At 48.5% G+C, this 23,623-nt stretch overlaps 9 protein-coding genes across 9 annotated transcripts; 5 read left to right on the top strand and 4 right to left on the bottom strand.

The window, feature by feature from the left end:
• Positions 1-688: 688 nt before the first annotated feature.
• On the top strand, positions 689-1,549 carry BDW43DRAFT_315336 (uncharacterized protein; the record flags this gene model as incomplete). The annotated part of the gene is made up of 1 exon (XM_032048030.1): positions 689-1,549. The coding sequence occupies one exon, from the start codon at positions 689-691 to the stop codon at positions 1,547-1,549; it is 861 nt and encodes a 286-aa protein (XP_031895837.1).
• A 977-nt stretch (positions 1,550-2,526) lies between these two features.
• Positions 2,527-4,078, bottom strand: BDW43DRAFT_289556 (class I SAM-dependent methyltransferase). Its single transcript, XM_032043401.1, has 3 exons — positions 3,390-4,078; positions 3,001-3,334; positions 2,527-2,948 (listed from the first exon to the last, which is right to left on the bottom strand). The coding sequence occupies exons 1-3, from the start codon at positions 3,920-3,922 to the stop codon at positions 2,832-2,834; spliced, it is 984 nt and encodes a 327-aa protein (XP_031895836.1). The 5' UTR covers positions 3,923-4,078; the 3' UTR covers positions 2,527-2,831.
• Positions 4,079-8,355: 4,277 nt separating this feature from the next.
• Positions 8,356-10,950, top strand: BDW43DRAFT_303437 (C2H2 finger domain protein; the record flags this gene model as incomplete). Its single annotated transcript, XM_032045410.1, has 5 exons — positions 8,356-8,750; positions 8,851-9,064; positions 9,168-9,490; positions 9,564-9,940; positions 10,007-10,950. 5 exons carry the CDS (start codon positions 8,356-8,358, stop codon positions 10,948-10,950), a joined length of 2,253 nt encoding a protein of 750 aa, XP_031895835.1.
• Positions 10,951-12,522: 1,572 nt separating this feature from the next.
• Positions 12,523-14,460, bottom strand: BDW43DRAFT_315333 (caspase family protein; the record flags this gene model as incomplete). The annotated part of the gene is made up of 1 exon (XM_032048029.1): positions 12,523-14,460. One exon carries the CDS (start codon positions 14,458-14,460, stop codon positions 12,523-12,525), a length of 1,938 nt encoding a protein of 645 aa, XP_031895834.1.
• On the bottom strand, positions 14,121-15,124 carry BDW43DRAFT_289553 (uncharacterized protein). Its single transcript, XM_032043400.1, has 3 exons — positions 15,082-15,124; positions 14,964-15,015; positions 14,121-14,903 (listed from the first exon to the last, which is right to left on the bottom strand). The coding sequence occupies exons 1-3, from the start codon at positions 15,090-15,092 to the stop codon at positions 14,730-14,732; spliced, it is 237 nt and encodes a 78-aa protein (XP_031895833.1). The 5' UTR covers positions 15,093-15,124; the 3' UTR covers positions 14,121-14,729.
• Positions 15,125-15,502: 378 nt separating this feature from the next.
• On the top strand, positions 15,503-16,486 carry BDW43DRAFT_303436 (uncharacterized protein; the record flags this gene model as incomplete). The annotated part of the gene is made up of 4 exons (XM_032045409.1): positions 15,503-15,531; positions 15,566-15,882; positions 15,934-16,169; positions 16,232-16,486. The coding sequence occupies 4 exons, from the start codon at positions 15,503-15,505 to the stop codon at positions 16,484-16,486; spliced, it is 837 nt and encodes a 278-aa protein (XP_031895832.1).
• Positions 16,487-17,013: 527 nt separating this feature from the next.
• On the top strand, positions 17,014-20,029 carry BDW43DRAFT_322425 (CHAT domain-containing protein; the record flags this gene model as incomplete). Its single annotated transcript, XM_032049548.1, has 2 exons — positions 17,014-19,760; positions 20,014-20,029. Exons 1-2 carry the CDS (start codon positions 17,095-17,097, stop codon positions 20,027-20,029), a joined length of 2,682 nt encoding a protein of 893 aa, XP_031895831.1. The 5' UTR covers positions 17,014-17,094.
• Positions 20,030-20,551: 522 nt separating this feature from the next.
• BDW43DRAFT_289546 (uncharacterized protein) lies at positions 20,552-21,208 on the top strand (the record flags this gene model as incomplete). The annotated part of the gene is made up of 2 exons (XM_032043398.1): positions 20,552-20,805; positions 20,871-21,208. Coding segments are annotated over exons 1-2 (307 nt in total), but the record flags the coding sequence as incomplete, so codon positions are not given.
• A 984-nt stretch (positions 21,209-22,192) lies between these two features.
• BDW43DRAFT_322423 (uncharacterized protein) lies at positions 22,193-22,799 on the bottom strand (the record flags this gene model as incomplete). The annotated part of the gene is made up of 3 exons (XM_032049547.1): positions 22,555-22,799; positions 22,445-22,514; positions 22,193-22,407 (listed from the first exon to the last, which is right to left on the bottom strand). The coding sequence occupies exons 1-3, from the start codon at positions 22,738-22,740 to the stop codon at positions 22,193-22,195; spliced, it is 471 nt and encodes a 156-aa protein (XP_031895829.1). The 5' UTR covers positions 22,741-22,799.
• Between the last annotated feature and the right edge of the window lie 824 nt (positions 22,800-23,623).

Raw genomic sequence — 23,623 nt, 5'->3', positions numbered from 1 at the left:
AAAGAGAGACTGGATATAGAGATCGGATATCAGATAATTTCGGGTGATTTTCCCCAAGGACAGTACTTTTCTTCAATAATCGCTGTCGGTGTGAGGGGGCTGACTGTGAAGTGATATCTTCAGCCAGCCACTTTAAGAAATTTCTACTAGGGTGAGGACCCTTGCTACAAGGTGACATGGCTTTGATCCTCTCGTTTTTAAAATTCATAAAATGCAGCTCTTATGCTGAGGGATAATCAAGTTTCAGCTAGCCAAAAGGCTCATAGGCGTTTGTTTCTTACGTCTTTGTGAGCATTTGCTGAGATTGAACAAGACCATGAACGATACAACAGCTGACCTGAAGGCCTAGAGGATTTCCAAATGTAACAGTACCCTTGAGAGGGGTTTTGATCTATGCAGAGTGATGCATGTTTGGCATTCATCACCTGCAGCCTGTATCACCGCTGATCCAGCTCCCAATCATTTACATCAGGAAACACATTATATCATTTTTGACCAGATTCTAGACCTGAGATGATGACGTGAGAGTGATTGTCGAACAGCTCTTAGGGTGCAGCTAGACAGTATAAATACCTTGGTGAAGTCCATACTATCTCCCTATCTTCAAGGAAGTAGCCCCGTTCAATTATAATCTTACTCAATACATCACAAATTTCCAATTTCAATACGTCGACATCGGACCTTCAAAATGGTCCACTACACCTATGTCACGTACCAGAGTACTGGAGACGGAAACCTAGGCGAATACTTCAACTGGGTTATGGTCACCCCTGATCGCAATACTGCCAATACATATTTCCGTGCCCTGCAGCAGTTTCAGACTGTTATCGACTCCGACGTCAACGGTAACCCAGGTGCCAAGCGTACTTTTACCTCTGTCGACCGTTACAACTCTCAGTTCTGGACTTACGATTCAGACAATGGTGAGAACTTTCATCTCGCCGCCCGAGCGCTGTGTGGTAATCCCAAGATGAAACAAGTGAATCCCGACTTCTCTAGCGTTTTCGGCAAGATCAGAGTTTACTGGATCGGAGCCTATGCGGACGGGCGATTCCGTACCTTCTTCCCACATGACGATGGTGCCGGCGGAGCCGATGATGGTGATATGTTGTCCGGCTATAGCTTTTTCGTGAAGCGTCGCGGTATCCACGACTATTGGTGCCTCGCCTCTTCGGGATATGTCATCCTTGCCAGTTCTCGGCGGTCACGATTTATCTTTACGATTTTGCAAAAATCAGGGCAAAAGATGTATCCTAAGATGCCGATTACGGATGATGACGAGGTCAAGATCGAGGTTCTTGACCAAGGGTTAAGGATCCCAATTGGCGTCAACAGTAGCAACCAGTTGGTTGTGGGGGCGGGTCTCAGCCACCAGAGATTCACATTCCATGATTTGAAGGCTCGCTTTTCTCTTTCGCAAGGTAGAACCCAACATGCAAATGGTGACGAGAGCCTTTCTATTGTGACCTGGACCAGCACGGAGAGCTTGGGAAGTGCCGACTCCTTTGAGATTATCGATGGTATTAATCTGAACGAGACCGAGTCTTAGGCTTACTATCTGTGGGCTTTGTCGAACTGCTAGTCAAATGGCTTTTTTGGGACCCTGCACTCCTTTCACCGGGCTGTTGAGGAAGGTTGACAAAGAATCAAACTAGTCGATAAATTCACTTTATTTTCAAATGAATAAACATTTTAGACGTTTTGCCTGCCCTCATTCCAAATTAACACCACACTCCAACAAAAATATAGAATTCAACAGTATATTAAGGATATTTCCAAAACTCAACCAAAAGAAAAATACAGAAGCAAACGACTAATACGGCCAAAAGCCTCTTACATCGGCTGAGGCTCGGACTTGGGAGAGAGATTGTCTGATCGGCGCGCGGTGGAGAGGCTTCTTTGGCTGAAGTCAATATAGGAAACAATCCATATGGCGTAATATTATCACATCGCTATTATTTTGGCCGGATGGAAATAAAGAGAGAGAAAGAATACGGGCATTCACTTAAACAGAAGGTGAACCCGAAGCGGGTGCCTTCTAGACAGTTTGGTTAGTGATATTTAATCTTAAAGTACTATATAAAGATTATTCTTGTGAGAATCCTTATTATTTTTTTGATGCGATCTATAGCTATCCTATCACTAACCTAAACGCTCTGCCAGCCAGATCATCCTACTGGCCGGTCCAGTCAGGACCGCCAGCCGGAATACCCAGCCAACAGAGGATGTCGCGACGAATGAAGGTTCATTCGGATTGGGGTGCTAATAATGCAGGACAGTGATTGGTGGAGTAATGTCCATATTTTTGAAAAGTTATATACACATTCCTTTGAGACAACTGTTCCGATGTGCTCGGTATTTTCAAGGGTGCGTTATGTAGAGTACGTGACTTAGTTTGCAGCACCAATTTTAATGATGAGATTTGTTGTAGTATCACTATCCTAAGTACCTATATCCGCCAGATAATACTCAATGCGCTTCTCCCATACATTCATTTCTATCCAACAATGCTTTTGACATACCTTTAACAATGGGATCTACTTTAACAGCGCCCAACCTTCCCCGGAGCTCAGCCCCAGTCTGTCTGGCGACGTAAGCTTGTGGAGAGACATTTACTCGCCTGGCGGACTGTAAGCGACATTCTGACAGTGCTCACAAAACAGTACTGCAGACGTGAAATAGCGCGCAGCCCAGCAAGGCAGCCATCACTACAGAGTCTCTGTGCCTTTGTCTGCAACATGGGAAGGAGAGACTTCCTTTTGACATTTAAGCATATATATCATAAGGTCAATACGTTCGTCATAGCAGTTTAATTTGGTCATGTATAGTGGCTAAATGTCTGGTTTTTGCCCGTAAACCAGCGATACCTCGACGTATGCGTGAACGCTTGGATTACTTAGCGCTTCTCGCATCTTTGCAAAAATAACTTCAACCTCTTCTCTTGACCACTAATAGCCACTGTTAGCTCCTGTGCGTTTGTTCTAGATAGCGGCTACTCACTCCAAGAACCTTGGTCCACAGCATCATTGCCCACATCTCCAGGCTCTCCTTGACAACGAGTCGAAAGTACCGACCCAGGTTCTTAAGATGCGGGTCTTTGGGCCAGGGGCCAATGGGCAGCTTAAAACGCCGTTCAAAAACGTCAACAAAGCCAGCATCAATCATTCGCTGCTTGGACTCATGGACGATTCGCAATGTTTTGCCGAATTTATCACCAGCTTCGAGACTCTTTTCACCCCATGTTTTGTATACCGTGCCTTCGGTGCTTCCATCATCCGAGATCGGGGTAACGCTCATTTCGATCTGTTCCAGATATCCTCCGGGGTGAAGGTGTCTAAATAACAAGATATTCAGCATCAGGGGGCGGCTGCTTGGTTACGGGAGCATACTTCAGAGCTTGCTGATAGAATCTCCCCCAATCCGCCACACAACCATATAACCCGCGCACATGGATAAAGTCAAATGGGGTTTTGTACAGCCACTCATCGCAACAATCATCGACCTCGAAATGTACGTTGGGAGGGACAAAATTTGGCTGGATCGGGGAAAGGTCCGTCCCAATGACAGTGGCTTCGGGATGAACGTCGGCAAATTCGATGGCCCAGGACCCAGTTCCTGTTCCGATATCCAGAACCCGCTTGGGATTCATGATCGGAGAGAGGTATAACCGGTCATCTAATAGCAACCTATATAGATGATGGCAGATCTCCATTGCGTCAATGGACTTGTCGTCGTTAGATCCCCAATAGGATCCCGCATGGTAGGCGTGGTATCGTCGACCGTTCTCGTAAATGTAGTCGGCGATGCTGCTCCGAAGTGATGTTACTTCTGAATCGGTCGCCACATAATTGGAGCCGTAATCGTCTCCGGAGTCGACTTCGATCACTTCCTTGCCACTTGCCATGTCGATAAATCCTTCCATGGAATCGAGGTTAAGGGTAGAGGAAGGTTGAAACAAAAAGACCCCACCCTACGTGCAAGAGGCTATATATATGTCAGGCGGCAAGCATGACCATCAGGTTACATCTCGGGAATTTGTCTTTATTATTTATGTGGGAGTAGTCCGCCGGTAACTAGCGATACAAGATCAGCCGTAAGCAGAACTAGTACACTAGTCACAACGGTTCAGACAGTGGGCCCGGGGAATCAGGCAACTGGGGCCGCTTCCCAATCACAGCTCCCAGAAGAAATCTCTGAAATTAAAAGACAGGTAGTAAGTTCTGTAATGTTTAATGGTGAATACTGCTAAACCTCAGACCACCTTCTTCGACAATTCAGTTACCCGCAAAGTCTTGTAGCAGTTAATATAGTGTAGGGCTGCGCACGGATAATGCTGGAGCATATGTTAGTAGTTGTTCTTGTTGCAAGTTGAAGCGATTGATCCTTTTCTAGATACAGGCAGGAAGACTGTCATATATATACACTCCCAGTCCCCGTCATGTTGTTTCAGCCGCTGGGGTATTCAACAAGGATAGTGCAGGACATACTGTGATACTTATTATCATATACTTTGTTTAGTTCTTCGTATTCAGTTGCATATTGTTAGTTGATGCCTACCATTGCAAGCTCGAGTGAGACCGTGAGACATTAGACACGTGGCGGCGGGGGGGAAGATGATGTTAGCTAGCCTACCATTAATTCCTCTCTATTTCCCTCCTTTCTATTCTAGTCCTATCTCTGATTTGTCTGGTTACCTCTAAGACTTCATACTATTTTTATTGTATTGGACGAGTGATAACTAGCAAGGATCTATTTCAGATGTGGTAGAAGTGCTTTATGCCGCAAATATATATTCAGAGCTTACTAAAATTTCGAACGAACACTCTAAGCTGAGACTATTAAAAGTTTTAATAGTAAACTTTTATTAGCTTATCTTTAATGGAAGACTTTTAGCTGTATAGCACTTCTCTTACCGTTCCTGTACCAGCTAAAGCGTTAAAGACATATAAGTACATTATCAAGAACTAAAATATCTTTGATCTGAAGCAAGTCTGGGTTCGTCCGGTTAGACTTGCTTTACTCCACTTATCTCGAGTAACAATGTTCCGCCCAAGAGCCACTGGTGGGGTGGGTGCTTGATCAAGTCTGGTGATGGCCGTGGAACGATCCGAACGAACGATCCGAACCCACGGATAACCCATATAGAAGCATACCGGAGCACGGTATGCTAAGTCGCGGTTAGGGACATTATCTGATAGAAGGAAGAATACAGATCGGACAAACGGTAGGGAAAGTAAAATTACTGCCAGCACCCCAGCCAGACTCAAGGGCGGCTGGGACCATGGCATGATACATGTATTACCAATTCAGACCAAACAGCCAGCTTTAAAACAAGGCCATGGTTGGGTGGTTTAAGTCGCGTATCCACATCAGCTAATGTAATTAATTATCAGTGTTTCCGACCAAGGCTCTACACAGTAGACTTTCACGCATCGTGGTGGGTGTTGTTTCTTATGTTACTCCACTAAAGTTACTAGCTCACCCTGTGTCGAGCTTACCAGATTGTAAAGTTTTCTGTCGCAAAGTTTTGTGACAGCGAATACACTGCTTTACCTTGCTAAGTGGGTGGTATTCTTTATTCAATATACCGGTCTTCTAATCGTATATTTTGTTTCACCCTTTTTACCGAATCAAATATCTGGATATCCTATTTTATTAGTCACATCATCAACCTTCTATTGTTCTCGCCTACCCTATTACGTATAATCATGTAGACTTGAAAGGAAAAGAAAACCCTCGGTTATCCATGCCTAGGTCTCGCGAATAACATGTGTATGACTTGCCTGGCTCTCCGCGTCGTAATCTGGAGAGTAGCGGACGATAGCCCGGTTAGTGCCTCCCTCTGGTATTGTGACTAACTTATGTTTCTCGTTAAAGACGTCTCCAGTGCGACCACTATAAGATGCCTTGAAAAAGGTTATAGTATACGTCCTCTGCTAACTACTATAGTTTGTTCTCTAAGGCTTATCCCAGATGATCAGAGACTATAGAGGAAGGGCTTGAACTGACCAGTAGCCTGTCTGTCTATTAGCTCTGCTAGCCAGTCTGCCTGTCCGAGTCCGCGCCCTCACAAGAATATCTAGATTCTGACTTCTGATTTTATTATATAAGTATTAGAATTATAAATATGAAAAACTAATCCTTCCCCATAACCTCCGCTGCGGCTATGAGGAGGGGAGGGAGGTGAACGCGGGGAGGTTAATCCACTCTAAGAAATACTACTTAAGTATTATTTATTATTATAAGCTTCTTAAGATCCAAAGAGCTATCTACAGTAGATAATACTTTACTTCACTAACTGGTAAGAAACCGCATAGATATAGAGACAATACGGATATAAACTATAGTATATACTGTAATAGAAGACTATTATACTAGCCAGATATATAAAGCGACTTATCGCTCAGGAGATAGAAGTCTTACTCAGCGGAATATCAGTATAGGCTAGTTAAAAGATGGAGAGAAAGCAGAATTGTCTCCAGCCGCAGCCTGTAAAAATAGATAGAAGCAGGGATAGCAATAGAATTCTATCTTCTTTTCTAGCTGCTACACAGCCAGAGATATACTAAGGTCAAGAAGGGTTGATATAGACAGCGAGTACTCTAAGTTAAGTATATATCGCTTCAGAGACTGTATCGATAAGGATTAGCTATAGTTAATTTCTAAATAGACTAGTATAGAATAGCTACCTTCTTATTTAGGAATTCCATACCACGACACGACATGCGTTGCGAGCCATCAACTTAAAATGCCTCCCAAAATCCACACAAATATCATAAAATTAATCGGGTACCTGATTGGGATAGCTGGGCACTGGTTCCATCCACTGGTGTACCATGGTGGCCGCCAGCCGTCCCGTTGTCGTGTGCTTCATGCCGTGAAGTCGCTGGGTAGATGACGAACTATTCACAGGACAAAGGCAAGCTTTGTAGAGTTTGATATAACCGCATGTGGCGGATGAGACAACCTTTAATTCAAGAGTCTGATTTGTGTGAGATAGTTCTAACAGGTGGAGACCCTGGGAGTATTTAGGAGACTTAGTCTATAATTATTAAAGCAGTACAAACGCTTTTTGTAATTCTAAATTATATTCACGTGCATAGGTGTTTCTTCTCTGACATAGCCTGCTATTTTCTTTGCCCCTTATGGCCGCTTTTCATTCTGCTCTGTCCGCACACTTATAGGCACTGTTCTGCCGTAGACGTGGCTTGGATTTCTCATTTCATTTACCGTGGGAAAACATGACAAATAATGTGCGTAAAACAGTTCAGAATCACGAGAGAGGGGATAATACCCAATCGATAAATGTATCTGCCAGGGATACCTCACCCTCACGCCTGGGCTCAGGTTGTCTCCGGCCACTTAGTTATAGCCCTGACTCAGGGCTACGCTGCTAGTTTCGGGATGTTTCAGAGCTACTATAATCTACATTGTCTCAGTATTTCTTGGATCAGTGACTTCCAGATTTCCTGTCTTTTATTCATCTTGACATTATCCGGTCGCGCAACAAATGCTGGAATAGCAAGACTGGTGCTAGGATCAGCGCGGTCCTGTTGGTTCTGGGCACCTTCTTGACTAGTCTGGCCACAGAATACAGGCAGATCTTTCTGGCTCGAGGGCTCTGCATTGGTATTGGTCAGGGTCTCATATGGCTTCCTAGTGTAACACTGATTTTGACGTACTTTATGCATCTGCATATCCTTGCTGTTACGGCCGCTGCCACGAGAATGAGTACAGAGGGCATAATTTTCCGGCAATAATTCAGTACCTTACTCCAAAGATCGGCGAGTCAATGTTTGTTACATCAACGTGCTATGTTTTATCAGGTAAAGTAGAGAGCAGGGTTTCCATGGGCTGTCCGGTGCATGGGATTTATTGTCCTTGTTATGGTAAAAATCGCCCCATCGCTTCTGCGCCCTCGACTGCCACCGCGGAAGTCGGGACCATTGGTCGAATGGAGTGCCCTGACTAGGTAACAGAATAATAGATAACTTACGGGTAGGGAAGATAAGTTGCATTCCTGTTACTGCCTTCTATCCGTCACCATCTGATCGAGATTTGTATGCGTTGTTGGCTCCAGTAGCAACAAGACTACCTACTACAAGAAAGAGTTACAGCGAAACAACAACAAGGCCACGGAACAAGGCTGGAACAATCTTACCTCAACAATATGACTACAATAAGCCCAGCTGTTCCTGCCTCTGGCCCCTCCACTTTTTGTCACCCTCTGCTCGCATCGCGTCTCCGAAAGCTCGACTTTGTCGTTGTCCATTGTTTCAACTGTATCCGATCGTCACACTCCTCTTTGCTCTCTCTGTTGCTTTTGCTCACTACAGTCGGCTCACACGTATGACCATGCGTCGTCGGAGAGAAACCACTGCGAGCTCCCGCACTGCCGCCACTGAATCATCCACTCCGTCTCCTGGAATTACCGACGACGATAGATCCTTCGAACCCAACTTCGAGACAGATTTGACGGAATCCGAACGCCCGTCTTCCCCTGTTCGGAAGGCCAAAAGAAGGAAAACAGGCCGGGCCCCCGCTTCAAAGTGCCTGCGGACGGACTTTCAGGAGTTCAATCCTTCGGAAACTGAGAATATCACGGATGTGTCGGCTGCGGGGCTTATTCACCGGGGCCGTTACGATCCAGCCGATGATACAGATGAGGATCTGTCTAAGATGCCGGAAGATTATGGCAAGTCGGATAAAACCCGGAAACATAACCTTCGACTGAAGAACCGCTGGGCTTGGTTAGTATCCACGCGGACCAAGCCTTTTTTTTTTTTTTTTTTTTTTTTTTTTTTAAACCGTTGTCTTTAATAGATCGACCTCTGACCCATATGCTTTCAGGTACTGTCGGATCAAAGCAATCGAGCCGTCAGCCGATCTGAAATGGGAAGACGCAGAGGACGCCTTACGCCAAGCCTCTCCGAATGACATGCACCGGTTTCTGAATTGGTGTCTCAAGCTGGAGTATAATGAGGATGGTCGCCATCTGAAGGGTTACCGGAAAGCTAGTTCCCTTGACGCGGATTGGAAATTCTTTCGAGTTTACTATACTAAAGTCATCAAGTAGGTGATGAGTAAAGAAATGGGTGAGGCGGTCCGCACTGTGTGTTCTCCCCGTCCTGCGTCCTGTGTCAGCATGTTACTGACCGTGTGGGCAGGGAATGAGACACTTGATCGATAAACACGCGTTGGACAAACAGCGACGGGCGAACATTCCAGTTTATATTGAAGACATGGTACCGTTCAATGAAACAATTCTTCAAACCCGGAAAAAGCGATTCCATCTTGGGTTTCAGCGGATTATTCTATGTCTGTACAACACCATCGGGCTGTTCACTGTTAACCGGAAAGAGGCGATGCTACACGTCCAGTTCAAGCATCTACAGATAAGACTCCAGCGGGATCCACGTGGAGGACCTCCAATACCGACGGTCGAAATTGAACCGGAGTTTGTGAAAAGCGTTCTAGGAATGTCAAATGTGTACGTGGCCCTCAGCCTCCTACCTCACCCAAACCCGGTACCTGGTTAGCTCATTGAACTGACAATGAAACAGCAATACCTTCGTATTACCAGAGATCGTCTATGGTATATCGCTTGTTTTCAGCCCACATGTATTGCTCTTCGTCGTACTATTCTATGTAAATGCGTTTGAGGCGCCTTACTTGACTTCGATGGAGGCCCTTCGGAGGCTGCTCGTTGAGGATGGCCGACAGGAGATGCAACTACCTCTGAAAAAGGGGATGGACGACTACTATGTTTTTCCGAAGGTTGACGTGATTGACGGCAAGCCCTGTATCTTGTGGAAGATACGCATGAACGGCTCTACACTCGATGCGCAGCTTAGGTCAATCTGTGAAATACTTGATTTGCTGAATCATTTCTTCTCCCACCAGTTTCGTTACGGAACTGGGGAATTGCTTGATCAAAGTGGTAAGGACTCTAGTCTTTCCGACCCAATTTTTTTTAACCCTAAAGATCACTGACTATCGAATCTAGGATTTGTGAGCGACGCGCAGCGCAACGTGGTCATGGCGCACGCGAGCAGCAGAACCTTCGTCGAGCACTATCGACCGCGGCAGCATACTGGTATGCTGGAGATCGTACGCGGACTCAACCCAGATGAGGAATTTGCGAGAGCTGTAAAACGAATGAGCCGTTCGATTGACGAGAGGCGACCTCGGTACCTAACCGCCGCTGAAAAAGCGGCAGTGGAGATGGATCCCGAGTTGCAATCCGCAATACGATGGAAAGTTGAATTGAAGGACCGTTGTGCTCAATCCAACGATCCAACATTGCGGGCCTTGTTGGAACAACAGAAGCGCAATGTTAAGAACACTCGTCGCCGTCTCTCCTGGAGACGGCGGAAAGAGATCCGCCAGGAATTTAGCCGGAAACAAGCGGTCATTGATATTGAGAGGCAATTGACAGGCGCTGCGGTTAATGACGAGCTTGCCCGGGAGGTGTTACGGAAAGAGTTTGACATGCCACCGGTGCATATCCTCCTTGTGGAGACGTTTTTTACATGGTCCACTTCAGACTCATTGGAAGATGAGTGGATGAGGCGCAATAAAGCCGTGATGGCGGGTGTACAGTATTGTGGTTTCCCTGAGGGGGGCCCTCTCCGCGGACGGCCGAAAAGTCCTGCATCAGACAATGAAGGATCAATAGCGGATCCACCGACTAAGAAGCAGAAGAGACCGGAGCGGCCGACTGTATCAGCATGGGAGGAAAATGTTGGTGCCGTCAAGAAAAAGGTGGCGGCGGACAAGCCATCGGCGTGTTTTCAATGCTTAAAAGAATACTCGGATGTTTATGGCGTGAAGAGACACTTTAAGGCATCACATCTGCAGGATCGCAAGTGCAATTCCTGTGACCTGTTGCTACAGCATGAGATGCACCTACGGAGGCATGCACAAGAGGTCCATCGGCTTCGTACCTGAGCTTCTTGCTTCGCGGCGTGTGTAAACTTGGAGTGTGCTTGTCAATCTGATGGCTTTGGTTAAGGCAGGGCGTTGCATCTCACGCGACATCTTAACTGGCACCGTTATAAGTACTGCAATGGACTACTGCCGTGAACACCACGGCCAGGACAAACACTGGCCATCCCTATGCTCCATGTTTCAGATAGATGAGTTAGACCCTACTTTGTCGTCCTATGATCTTCCAGGTGAAGGGTGCGAGTGCCTGGTTTCTCTATTGAGGTTTGCAAGACATTCTAAAGTCCACTTAGTCTCCATTTGGCCACCAATATGAAACAAGGACGGTCTAGGTCGTAATACTATCGTTCAAAAATCTACGCGGACGCTTTCCTATCCTCTTTCAGCCATTGCCGCTTTAAGAGGGTGAGCCAGGTGAGCCAGGTGATCCGCTCACCTACAAAGGCGATCCGCTCATGCTTTCGAGGTGATTCCCTCACCCATCCGTGGTGATTCGCTCACCTCTTCAACACCAACAATCACCCTTCCTCCGTGTGTCGACGCCAGTCTTCTAGCTCCTTCACTTAGCATTGACCATGCGTCGACTAAGAGACAGGGAATATGGCCCTAAGAAGTCAGGGTCCCCGCGGGCCCCCCGACAAAAGGCGCGAAGACGTCCTGCCTGCCCTCCTTGACTTCTTTTCCACTTCTTTCGTCCTGACATCTTGGATTGCTTTGAAATCTGGTACCTATTCCTTCTCTCAGCCCTGCTCTGAATACTGTTCCCCGCTGAACACTGTTTTCCTCCTTTGCGTTACACTCTGTCTCTGTACCGCAGAAATGCCCAAAGGAACACGAAAGGTTGATAGACTGGCTGTCGCCCAAGCCAACGGCTATATTCGGGGAGCGAATCGAAAAAAAGACCAACATCACTTTGAGACCTTCTATTCAGATGAATCCAAGATTCTCCAGGAACGAGTACTATAGGATTATCGTGTCAGTGCCGTCCATACTTCTCTAGTATGCAGTCGTTCATCTTACTGAATCTTTGTCTCTTGAACACGTAGGTGGGCATCCCAGGAGGATGAAAATCTCCGAGAAGGGGGCCTTCGTGAAGGACAGCCCGTGCCAGACCTGGCCACGATTAAGGATTTCATACGATTTTACATTTTCTCCGCACGGAATGGTCTCTCTGCGCCCTACAAAGTCGTCCGTACTGAATTTCGCCGAGCGGTTCTTTGCAGGCTTCACACGTCTTACCAAGTCTACTTTTGATAAGAAGGATACTCGGGACGTTCATAAGGTTTGTGAATTTGCATCTTCCCAAGTAAGCGGTGACTTTCCACTATCAACAAACTGTTTCTAGCTTAGCTGGATTTGGATTAGGGAGGTTTCGGGCAGGGGCTAAGTAATGATCTGAGCGTGTCCATGAGGATTTTATTTGACTTCTCAGGGTCAACTATCAGCATAAATGGCCAATATCCTTCTCCAAGCAGATGACCCTCTGGATTCAAACGCCTCTCTGTCGCGCGTGGTGCTCGACCTGGCCCAGCTCCATCAGCTGGCAGCAGGGCTTGACCTTACAATCCACGTATCCTATCTCACAAAGGTTCGGATAGGAAAATTCAATGCAGCCCAATTCTCTGGAGTGCCACTGCGGCTATATTCGCTACTTCGGACGGTAGCCTTCTTGTTTAATCTTCCGGTTTCAAGTTTGCTGAGCACTGGCAATTCAATCAGGTCAAATGATGTCGGCTGGGAGGTGATAATGATTTTGATGATGTCTTCACATTGCCTGCTACCTTTCCCAATCAGCTCAACTGGTACTTTCATTGAGAATTTTCTTCTCATTTCTCTTAACCCGAGGTCAGGATTTGCTGGAGGAATCACTTCGCAGCCTCTTGAGATATTATCAATCTGCCAACAAGGACCCAGGCTATAGAGATAGACATATAGCACTGTTTGCCCTTTGTTTTTCACTACCACACGGTGCACTACGCCCTCGTCTGTTTCTATCAGATGCCCGGGTTCGTAACACACGCCAGAGGGACTGATGATATGCGCATCAAACAGCTGCTGAAATTGTTCTGCAAATATGTTGTTGCTGAGGTCTCTGGTGAACTTGTATCTCACCAGGTGCTCAACGATGTTTGAAATGGTGCCGAAGGCTGTTTTGTCCTGGGCCATATCTGGCAGATTTTCAATGATTTTCCCAAACCTGTCCTGAATTTCGTACTGGCTGTTGTTGTTCATAGTAATATAGAATGAGTACTCTTGTTCTTCATTCATATGGTAGCTTAGCGACTGCGCTTCCAATGCTCTTAGGAGTTTGTGCAGATGTGGAAGGTCACCGGCTAGTCGAACCGGGTATTTCTGAAAGTATATCCGAGGATACCCTGTGGCAAACCATCTAGTTGGGGTGGGTGAGGGTGCCGGGCCTCCAAGTAGGTCTACTTTTGATGTGAGGGGTCCCACCTGGACAACTCTAACCGATAAAGAGTGTCCGCTTGACAGGGAGCAGTCCCCTGCGGAATTCATGCCTTGTAAAGCGAAGCAGTCTCCTATGTGAATCCCATGGGCGTTGCCAGCGCTTAACACCAAGCTTGCATCCCGGTTCATGATGATCGACGTAATCGCGCGGGGATTCTCGAAGTCGGACTGTTGAAAGAATGGTTGTTTTCTATTCCCATACACGACAGGGTTTTGCTGATGCAAATTCGACTCTTGGAATTTGCTACCCAAATGTTTATGGATGGCGTCGTGTCTTACCCCAAGGCCATTGATCTCGATGAAGGACAAAAGAAAGTACGACAAGGCCCCATGCATTTGACCATTGCCTGGGTCAATTTCTTTTGCCACTTCATGGGGCCCACACGCCGCGAGGATTGCGTACCCATCCGGATTGATAAGCCAGTTGGGTAACATGCAGGCATCTCGATGTCCGGAACCTGAACTGCTGGTCTCCTCTGCGGAATTCTTCGAGAGGTCAGGGTTGTAAGGGAGATACCGAACCATGGAGTCATCGTGACGATAAACAGCGGCAGAGAAACAACAGTCAAGCACAAGAGTAAGTACCAGTCCATTATCAACCATTTTCCGTAGATGACTGGCTAGCACCGCGCCATACAGATATTTTTCACGGCCCTCGTTGCGCTCATCAAGCAAGACCAAAGCCAGATCCCCTGTGGACCAGTTGGAGTGTAAATATTGTGACCCTATTCGGGTCCCGTGGCCAGAGTAATGTATATAAACCAGGTCCCCAGTCTTTGCCGACGAAAGCACCCGTGTTAGAGCAGAAACCACATTTCGGTGAGTGGGCCAGATATGCTGCGGCTCCAGCAAACTTCGAGCTCCTCCATAGTCGTCGCTCCTGGTCGCCGTCAACATCTCAATCTGAACTGAAGTCGAGGCTTCCTTAAGGTATCTTTCTATTCTTTGCACATCCTGGACACTGCCTTCGAGGGGCCTTTCCTGGTAGGCATTGATTCCGATTAGGATCGCGTAGCGTGAGATTGGGGGTTTTGTATCGCACATAGCGAGGAGGTATCTGGATTCTCTTGTAGGAAAAGGCAAGATACTTAAGCAAGCGACACTGATGAGGCATACAGAGGAATAACTTATCCTAATCCAAATTTGGCGGAGGAAAGGTGTGCACCGCAGCTGACGACAGATATTAGGCAACTATTGCGGGGTAGCCTCAGCCTTGTTGGGTGCTGCGACTGTACTCTTTACACGAGCACTCTGAGAATAACTATCGTAGGTCATGTACACAGCTCCTTGGGTCCGCCCAAAGACCTAACCAGTCATGCAGCCGCCAAATCAGCCATCTTTATCTTACTGCCTTCTTTTGCAGGATTACCATCTTCATCACACAGAGTGCAAGCATCGGTGGCTGGAACTGACGCAACAGTAAATGGTCCCTCGAGTCCATCCGTGCCAACAACATACACGAGATCTCCCACATGAAACTTCGGTCTCTGCCAGATCCTTTCTTAGTGGTTACCTCAAAACTTTCTTGACTGCAAGTAGTTACACACATCCACATAAGATACTACATACGGCCGGGTGCCGCCTTCGCGGATACTGGGGCTGGGGTTTGTAGTAAGCCTTGAAAGTCCAACCAGTAGATACAACAAAAAGAAGAATAATCCATACTTCTCGGTCATGGTTTATTAAAATAACTTAAGGTGAAGCGGTAATTAAGATATCGGTTAGATCGCCTAATCAACCACCAGGGAGTGTTTTGGCAGCTTTTATAAGAAGGCGGGGTCACGACCCGTAGGTGCCTAACGAGGCCAACAATTCAACCGGAGGTTCGGGTCTCCAATCAATCTGAAGAGTCTCGATTCTGAAGACCGTGCCTCAAAACTGCGACAGGTTAACTTAAGGCATACTCAGCAACGTGGCTGTGTTCGTGAGGCACCCCACTGGCTGACAACCATTATCCAACTCTCACTTCCGCATATGGCCAAAGGCTCGAAGAACTGGACGCGGTGGCCCTAGAAGATTGCATAAATTTTTGTTAAATATTCATGTAGAACCCTCTTTGTCAACCTCATCTGGAGAAGCCGCAGAAATGGCTTCCCCTGGAAACTCCCTTCCTCTGTGGGAGCCTAAGCAACAACCGCGGGTAAAAAAGAGTAAATACTTCCCGCCTTGCAAGTCAGATTCAAAAACCCGCTAATGTCTCGGAAGTTGAAGATTACCGGTCCGGCTATCCCAGGCTCACTGCACTCCTCTCTTCTCATAGTCCCTATTTCATATGCAGATCCTTCACTCGCCTTCGAGCTCGAGTTCTCCTGTTGAAACAGGACAGACTCTCTGTCCTGGAACAAAAACTGGATCAGCTTGATGAGCAGGAATCCTCCCACTTGTTCCTGGGCAAAAGCCGGAGTGATAAAAACTTGGATCGGATGGCACTACTGTCCGAAGTCGATTCTTGCCTTACTGATTACGGTAAGTACTCGAATTTGAGCATGGCATGGTTGAGTATTCACAGATCTCTAGATAGCTTTCTTGAACGGACTCACCGTACATTGGGGCTCGGCCCTCCATCTCAAAGGGATGTCCAGGCTCTGCGAAATTGGCTTGATGGCACAGGCGCGGTTGCTAGAGATGAGCGGGCATACCTCACACACTTCCAGGATTTAGTCACTGTGGCCCCCACTGGCGATACGGCCGTGGTGCGCTTAGAAACCTGGGTTGAGGACCAGCTGATCCGCTACTACAGCGGTTTCCGAAATGTACAGCAACATCCGTGGACGGATGCCACTGATGGTTACCTTCAGGAGCTAATTTGTAATAGGGGCCTTATCATGATGCTTCAAATGACGCAAACGTATATATCTATTCAGGGTCCTTGATCAGACGAGCGGCTAAAGCACTACTCTTATTCATGATCACAATGCTCCTTTTGGCTCCAGTCATTCTGTGCAATATCACCCACAGTGTGTCACTCCGAGTGATTATTATTATGGCATTTACCATATCATACCTCCTCATTCTCTCGATTCTAGCGAAATCAAGAACAATGGAGCTTATTATTGCAGGGGCAACGTGAGTCCAATGGAGCTCTCTTCCTTGTTTTCACGGCGGTGTACTTGATTCTAACCCTTCCAAGGTACGCGGCTGTTTTAACAGTCTTTCTTTCTAACGGGTCATGAGGCCAAATTACCGGGCATGGCTCGCCCAGTCTGCTGATTTTGAGATCTCCTAACATTGACCGCCACATTCTATCCCTCTCGTCCCATATACATTCTATTCAATGTGTGTACTTATGTTAAAGCTGCCCAATGAGAAATTCTGAAATAAGGTGGGGTGTGACCAGTCTGGTGTCCCTGTAGCAGATCCCTAGTAAATGACCCAACCCTCTGGTAATAGAGTGAGGTTGAGAGAATGTAAATGTCTGCATTACCCGCTCAGGTAGCTTGCGGGCTCTCCCGGGGCGGGGAATTGGCCACCTGGCACCAATCAAGCGTGGAGCCTGCCATGGGGTAAGCTGACATTGACAGCCGAGGACGGAGAGTTGGAGGCTGGGCGCTGGAGGTCGGTCCTGGAAAGGGGATCATCTCCTTATAATAAGTGGGCGTTAACCTCCATGTTCAGGAGTTAACTGATCCGAAGTAGACTGGATGTCTCTAACTCGACGGCTTGAAAGGGAAAAAAAAAATGGATGAAGTTCAACAAGACATCCCACTCACACAGGCCGCCGTCGACGCCATACCAGACAACCACATAGACTGGGCAAGATTCTTCGATATCCTCGGCCAGGACTTGGAGCAGCCTAAATGGCCTGCATTTCTGAACCACCTCGCACAGAATATGAACGATCTATATCTCGAAAATGATGACTTATCCGATCTCGAACAGGCTATCAAACTTACACGGGGCGCTGTTCATCTCACGCGCGAAGACGATGCAGATCCCGATTACCCAGGGTACCTGAATAATCTGGCGAATCTACTCGGCGACAGGTACATCAGGACGGGGTCAATAGGAAATCTTGAAGAAGCAATCGCCGTTGCACAGCAGGCCATCCATACAATACCGAAGAACCACCCGAGTCGGCCAAAGTACTTGAATAATCTGGGCAATCAGCTGAATGATCGATATCTCATAACAGGCGTGCTTGCTGACCTGGACGAAGCCATCCAAGTTGGCTGGGAAGCTATCCGCCTCACGCCGGAAGACCACATCCACAGGCCGGCACTGTTCAATAATCTGGGGAATCGACTCGGGGACAGGTATCTCAGGACAGACTCCCTAGGCGACCTTGACGAAGCGATACGCATCAAACGGGAAGCTGTCAAAGCCACGCCAGAGAACCACCCAGACCGCGCAGGGCGCTTGAATAACCTCGCAATCGAGCTGAGTGCCAGGTACCTGAAGACATTTGACCGGTTAGACATTGAAATGGCCATCCAGGCTGGTCGGGATGCTATTAGAAGCACGCCGGCCGGCCATGCAGACCTGACGATGTATTTGCACAGCCTGGGCAACTCGCTCGATTACAGCGCCGATGCTTCAAACCTCGAAGAGGCTGTCATGGTTGGGCGGGCGGCCGTCAATGCCACGCCGCGAGACCACCCGGACCGGGCCATGGCCCTGAACAGTCTAGGGAAGCGCCTCGGCGAGAGATTCTTGAAGACAGGCGCATCCTGCGATCTCGACGAGGCTATCTCATGCCACCATGGGGCTTTGTATCAGGAGAATGCGTCCACCATCCATCGCATAGTCGCTGGTCGAGCGGTAATTCAACTTTGTGCAACCCGTCAGGACTGGCTACAGGGGTATACAGCAGCGGAGACGGCTGTTGACCTTGTTCCTAAACTAACGATGCGGCCGCTCGAGAATTCAGATAAGCAGTATATGCTTGGTCAAGTGGTTGGGCTTGCTTCTGAGGCCGCAGCAGTCGCATTGAATGCACACAGGGCCCCATCAGTTGCGTTAGGATTCCTTGAGCAGGGGCGTGCCCTACTTGCGGCATCTCTTGAAGAGATGAGGACTGATATCCTTGAACTGCAAGAGCGGTGCCCGCAACTGGCAAGGGAGTTTATTCATCTTCGAGACCAACTCGAGCCCCCGATGGACTTAGATGCCGCATCATTATTACTATCAGTTGAAAACGAGAAGAAGGGACAGTCATTCGAACAGGTCCAAGCAGACACGCGACATAAAGCAGCCAGCAATTTCGACAGGCTGGTCGCCGAAATCCGCCAACAACCAGGAATGAACGACTTCCTGCTTCCGCCCAGCACAGCAGACATGCAAACTGCCGCCAGAAAGGGGCCCATCGTGCTGATCAACGTCAGCGACTACCGCTGTGACGCGATTCTGATTGAGCAGCACCGAATCCGCTCCCTGCCTCTACCCGCCCTGCACAACGTGGACGTCAAGAAACGCGCCCAGTCCGGCGACCTGGCAAGTCTCGGTACCCTGGGATGGTTGTGGACCACTATTGCCCATCCCATCCTCCACGCTCTCGGGCTTTCCCAACCCCCGTCCGCCAACGACGACTGGCCGCACATATGGTGGATCCCTACAGGTTTCCTGACGAAGTTCGCCATCCATGCCGCCGGCCGATATAAACATGTCAGTGGTGGCGGTGGTACTGGTGGCGTAGTATCCTCCTGCGAGTCCGTCCTGGATAGGGCCATGTCATCCTACAGTTCATCCGTGAAAGCAATCATCCACGGCCGCAGGCGCGCAGCAGCGACTAGTCCTAGTACGACCTTGACACCCGGGGGAGCCACCACCCCCCTGCAGCAAGCGCTCCTCGTCGCCATAGAGCACACGCTTGGGGAATCGCCGCTCCCCTTCGCCGCGCAGGAAATCAGAACCCTACACCCGCTGTGCGCGTCCATGGGCCTCACACCCATCTCCTCCACCGGCGGGGGCAGAGGAGCCGTGCAGACCCATCTCCCGCGGTGCAAGATCTTTCATTTTGCAGGCCACGGGTACACAGATACCTCCGATCCATCGAAAAGCCATCTCCGTCTGCGGGACGCGCAGGTTCTCCGTGTTGCGGATCTCCTTGCGATGAATATCCGGGGATCTTCGCCGTTCCTGGCGTACTTGTCTGCGTGCGGGACGGGGCGGATCCGCGACGACAGGTTCGTGGATGAGAGTATTCATCTGATTAGCGGGTTTCAGCTTGCGGGGTTTCGGCATGTTATTGGGACGCTGTGGGACGTGAATGATGAGATTTGTGTGGATGTGGCGAGGATCACTTACGAGAAACTGAGGGATAGAGGGGGGTGTGGATGGGGGTTGGAGGCGGATGAGGCTGTTTGTCGCGGGCTACATGAGGCGACGAGGACGCTGAGAGAGCGGTGGTTGAGGAGGGTTGGGAGCGGCAGTAGACGGGGGAAGGGGAAGGCAGTTCGCGATGGGTCCTTAGAGGGGAGTCCAGGTGTGCTTGATGGTCAGCATGGTAGTAGATTGCAGAGGGATGTTGTTCTATGTGACGACGAGGACGAGGAGGAGGATGGCGAGGAGGGAGGTAATCGAGAGACGGCACCAGCACTTTGGGTTCCATATGTTCATTTTGGCGTGTAACTGTCATTCTTATTGCCTGTCTCGCCCTAGGCTAACTGTTATGTAATTGCTGCGACTGATGGGGAGTTTGGTTTTCGAGTACATCACGGAGACCAGGCGTGTTAAGGCCTACCATATGCACACCGTGGTTAAGCTACACCGCTTGGACTCGATTCTAAGAAATCCAAGCACTATAATCTGGTCTACAACCTCTGTTATTCTAGCTCTGAGCCTTGCATATCAGAGACGCCGAAATAAAAGGGTGCACCCTTATGCTATTGGTTGGTAACAAGCGAGAACACGTAAGGGAGTCAATCTTGGTGGGTCTGGGATGATCCGTATCTACAGCATATTTGGTCCCCCTGATATCGCGATGGGCTTGGACGTCTGGTAGCCTGGCCATCGTGTTGCGGTCCGGCTCGGCCAATGGCTCGAAATAAAAGTGACACTACTGTAGTCTGCGCGAGGCTGGCATTTAGGGGTTCAGCCTTTGGTGTCAGGACTCAAACACTGTTGACGGTGCCAAGTGTACTGGGTAGCTGTTTCCAAGTAAAGACAGGAAGAGAAATGCGTTTTGACGCTCTCCTGGTAAAAGTATGCGGCCTTTACCAATGTAGATTCTTAAAGATAATTAATTAACACTCTCAATGTTATGAACACTCCGAAGTAATAAGCAGGCAAGGCAGGATTCATAGATATGGCAGATTCCACGACGCAGGGAGCCACGAAAATTACGCGAAAGGCTATGGCTGGGACGAGGCAACCTGCGCGGAAGAACGGACAAGAGAAGGATTCTCGAAAGAATACTCATGAGAGAAAGCCTCCAACCCCGCGATCTTCAACCTTTCACGACACAGTCAGCCCCAAGCATCCTGGTCATCCGGTTTTCCTCTCAACACCTCACCTACCTATCTGATATCATGGCTAGATCCCCTTCCCTGCTCATATATGAGTCTGACCCCATTATGCAATAGCGCTGCGTGCGTAACCGCATTTGTGGTATGGATGCTCCACGGTAGGGCCCAAGATGCCGTGCGGGAGGGTTGTCGAGAGGACACGGAATACTTGAGATGAAAGGTCCTACCCCTCCGGGTTCACGCCCTTGATCTCGAACATCGACTCGTTATGTTGTAGTCTGGTCTCGGTGATAGTCGGCACACGGTCCTCAACGTAGCTTCGGATGGTGTCTCGGCATCCGACGCAGCAAACGTAATGGATTGTCATGTTGTGGTTTATTGCTGTTCAGGTGGGACTGGAAGGGAATCTCGATAGACAGATATAAAGGCAGTGGCCTTCTGATGAACTTATACCAAAGCGCCCCAGGGGTGAGAATGCGCCACCTGGCTGTCATCAGACTGTCAGACTGCCTCCTCGTATACCTGGTCGACAGCCTTGTGGTTCGAACACATACCATTGGCTGGCCATCATCACACGACAGGCTTTGGCACAGACAGCCTTGCATTAGCTATTACACGCTGGTTCTACCCTCATGTTACAGGCCTTAATTACCCTTCGCCGCCGTAACCGCTATCTAATCTACATAGTGACATCGAAAGCCTTGGCCCAACTATCAGGCGTCAAGAGCGGACACCAATCAAGCTCTCAGTCTTTGATAGCCAGCCCAAGCCAGCCTTGTCAGTCTTCTGTATCAAGGATTATTGTATGCAGCTAGAATAGTATTATACCAGATCTCAATTATCTATCCTGTAATGAACAGTCAATAAGACCTGTTCTAACAGAAACCAACTTGGTTCACATTACCCATTGTCCTTCTTCAGTCGCTGAATACTCCGGTTGACCCCGGTGGTTTTGTTAGTACGGTGGGACCTTGTCAGGAACAAATCAGTGATTCTGCCATATCTAGTAATTATCTAATATTTATATAACCACCGCCTGGCACATGGCCTGCGTAGATTCAATTAGACCCCTACGGAAACCCTCAGGGACTACATCCCAGGCAGGCCGAACCACCTTCAGAGATCATCAAAGAACTATAGTCCCAGGTGCTAAGTATCAACCATTCCAATTGCGCCGAGCTTGGCCCCACTACGACGCAAGGTCAGGACCAATAGTTAGTGCTCGTGAGCCAATCACAAAGGGGTGTAGATCTTCATGGGTATGCTATGATGAATCAGATTCTTTGATCGACCTAACTAACAAGTGACGATCCACGCCATGTCATCAAATAGAATGACCCTAAGTCCAGTAGCTCATTCATTCTCTATCCAAATTATTTCCATTTCACGCCTGTCATTCTAATAACAAGAACTTCTTCTCTGACGCTCTGATTCAATCTACGGAGGTCCTCCGGTGATACCTTACGGAGGACAGCCGCAGCCTTCACGTCGAGTCTAACTACTGTTTCCCTGTCTTCAATGACTGCAGTTGTGGAGGCTCTGCTGTTCGGCGTCGATGGGTATGAGGGTGTGCCTGAGCGGACTACATCTGCCCAGGACGCAATCTGGGGAGCTGCGTTTGGCACGATGGGGGGCGGGCGAAATGAGTGCGTTGTTGACTGCATCTTTGATGAGCGTGATGTCCTCTACAATCGGCTGCAGGCTGTTTAGTTTTCCCAGAATCTCCTGTGCCGACGGTGGTTTTCTTAGCCAAAATGATCACGCTATTCTGAGAGGCTTTCAGAGATTGGGCTGACAGTTTGGCGCGTTTGGTGTTGCCAAGCTCCAGCAGTGCTGTAGCATCGGCTATGATTTTAGTGGCATGCTCGAAGTGGTTCAGGAGCTGGATCCCCAACACTGGCCAAGTATCCCCACCAACCATGACTTCTGGGCATTGGGAGGTAGCCAAAAGCCTGGTTGATAGATTGAACTGGGATTGAGATCAATTGAGCTTCTAATTAATGAGAAATTTCAAGAATTTGCTCTGAGCTGGGGGTAGTTGTTTTTCTACTCTATTTCCTTGAGGCGGATAAATTTGGATTATCGTAGGGCCGTCTGCAGGCAGGCAGAACCTATTGGGAGAGTGGCGTTCCTTTGAGTGCAGGACAGGGTAGGATCTAGCACAGTTACGTTACTGGAAAAAGTACGTGAAGCGAGGAGGCTGACCGGAGAGTCGCTTTATTCATGTGGCTGTGACATCCAGAACTACCTATATGTCATGCCCAATGCTCCTCAGTCAAGAAGCCATACACTTTTGTACAAGTAGGTCAAGCAAGAACACATATTATATGTCCGGTGTCCGCATAGAACAGCAAGCAGTGGCGCAGACAAGCCAATGCATGAGTTGGCCGAATCAGCCGCCAAGAACAAACTCAGCCTTGCACAGCACACAGACTGGAACAACTGTATGAAGACGGGCCAGGATCTTTTGCAGATGGCATTGTATGCTCGACCCACTCACTGTCCCTGCAGCCTGACTCTTGCGGACACATCAAACACTTCCGACCTCCCTACGCTCTACACAAGCGATGAGTTTGGGTCCTCAAGTACTAATAGAAGCCCTGAGATTCTACCGATCGACCCGCAATTAATGCTGCCAAAGGCCGTCCAGTGACCACATGGTCAGCCTCTGGCTGTGCGCCATCATCCGATCAGCATCACAGAGAAGATTCTTCAGATTCTGAGGTAGACCCTATCTCAGCTGCTGGACGGAAGCGGCGGGGGTTTAGCCAGGTCGCATCGTCCCCTCCAACCCAACGTTCTGC

Source organism: Aspergillus alliaceus (assembly GCF_009176365.1).
Source record: "Aspergillus alliaceus strain CBS 536.65 unplaced genomic scaffold BDW43scaffold_57, whole genome shotgun sequence".
In the NCBI taxonomy this organism is placed as follows: domain Eukaryota; kingdom Fungi; phylum Ascomycota; class Eurotiomycetes; order Eurotiales; family Aspergillaceae; genus Aspergillus; species Aspergillus alliaceus.
The sequence above is the reverse complement of the archived record's forward strand: the minus strand, read 5'-3'. Positions and strand labels throughout refer to the sequence as shown.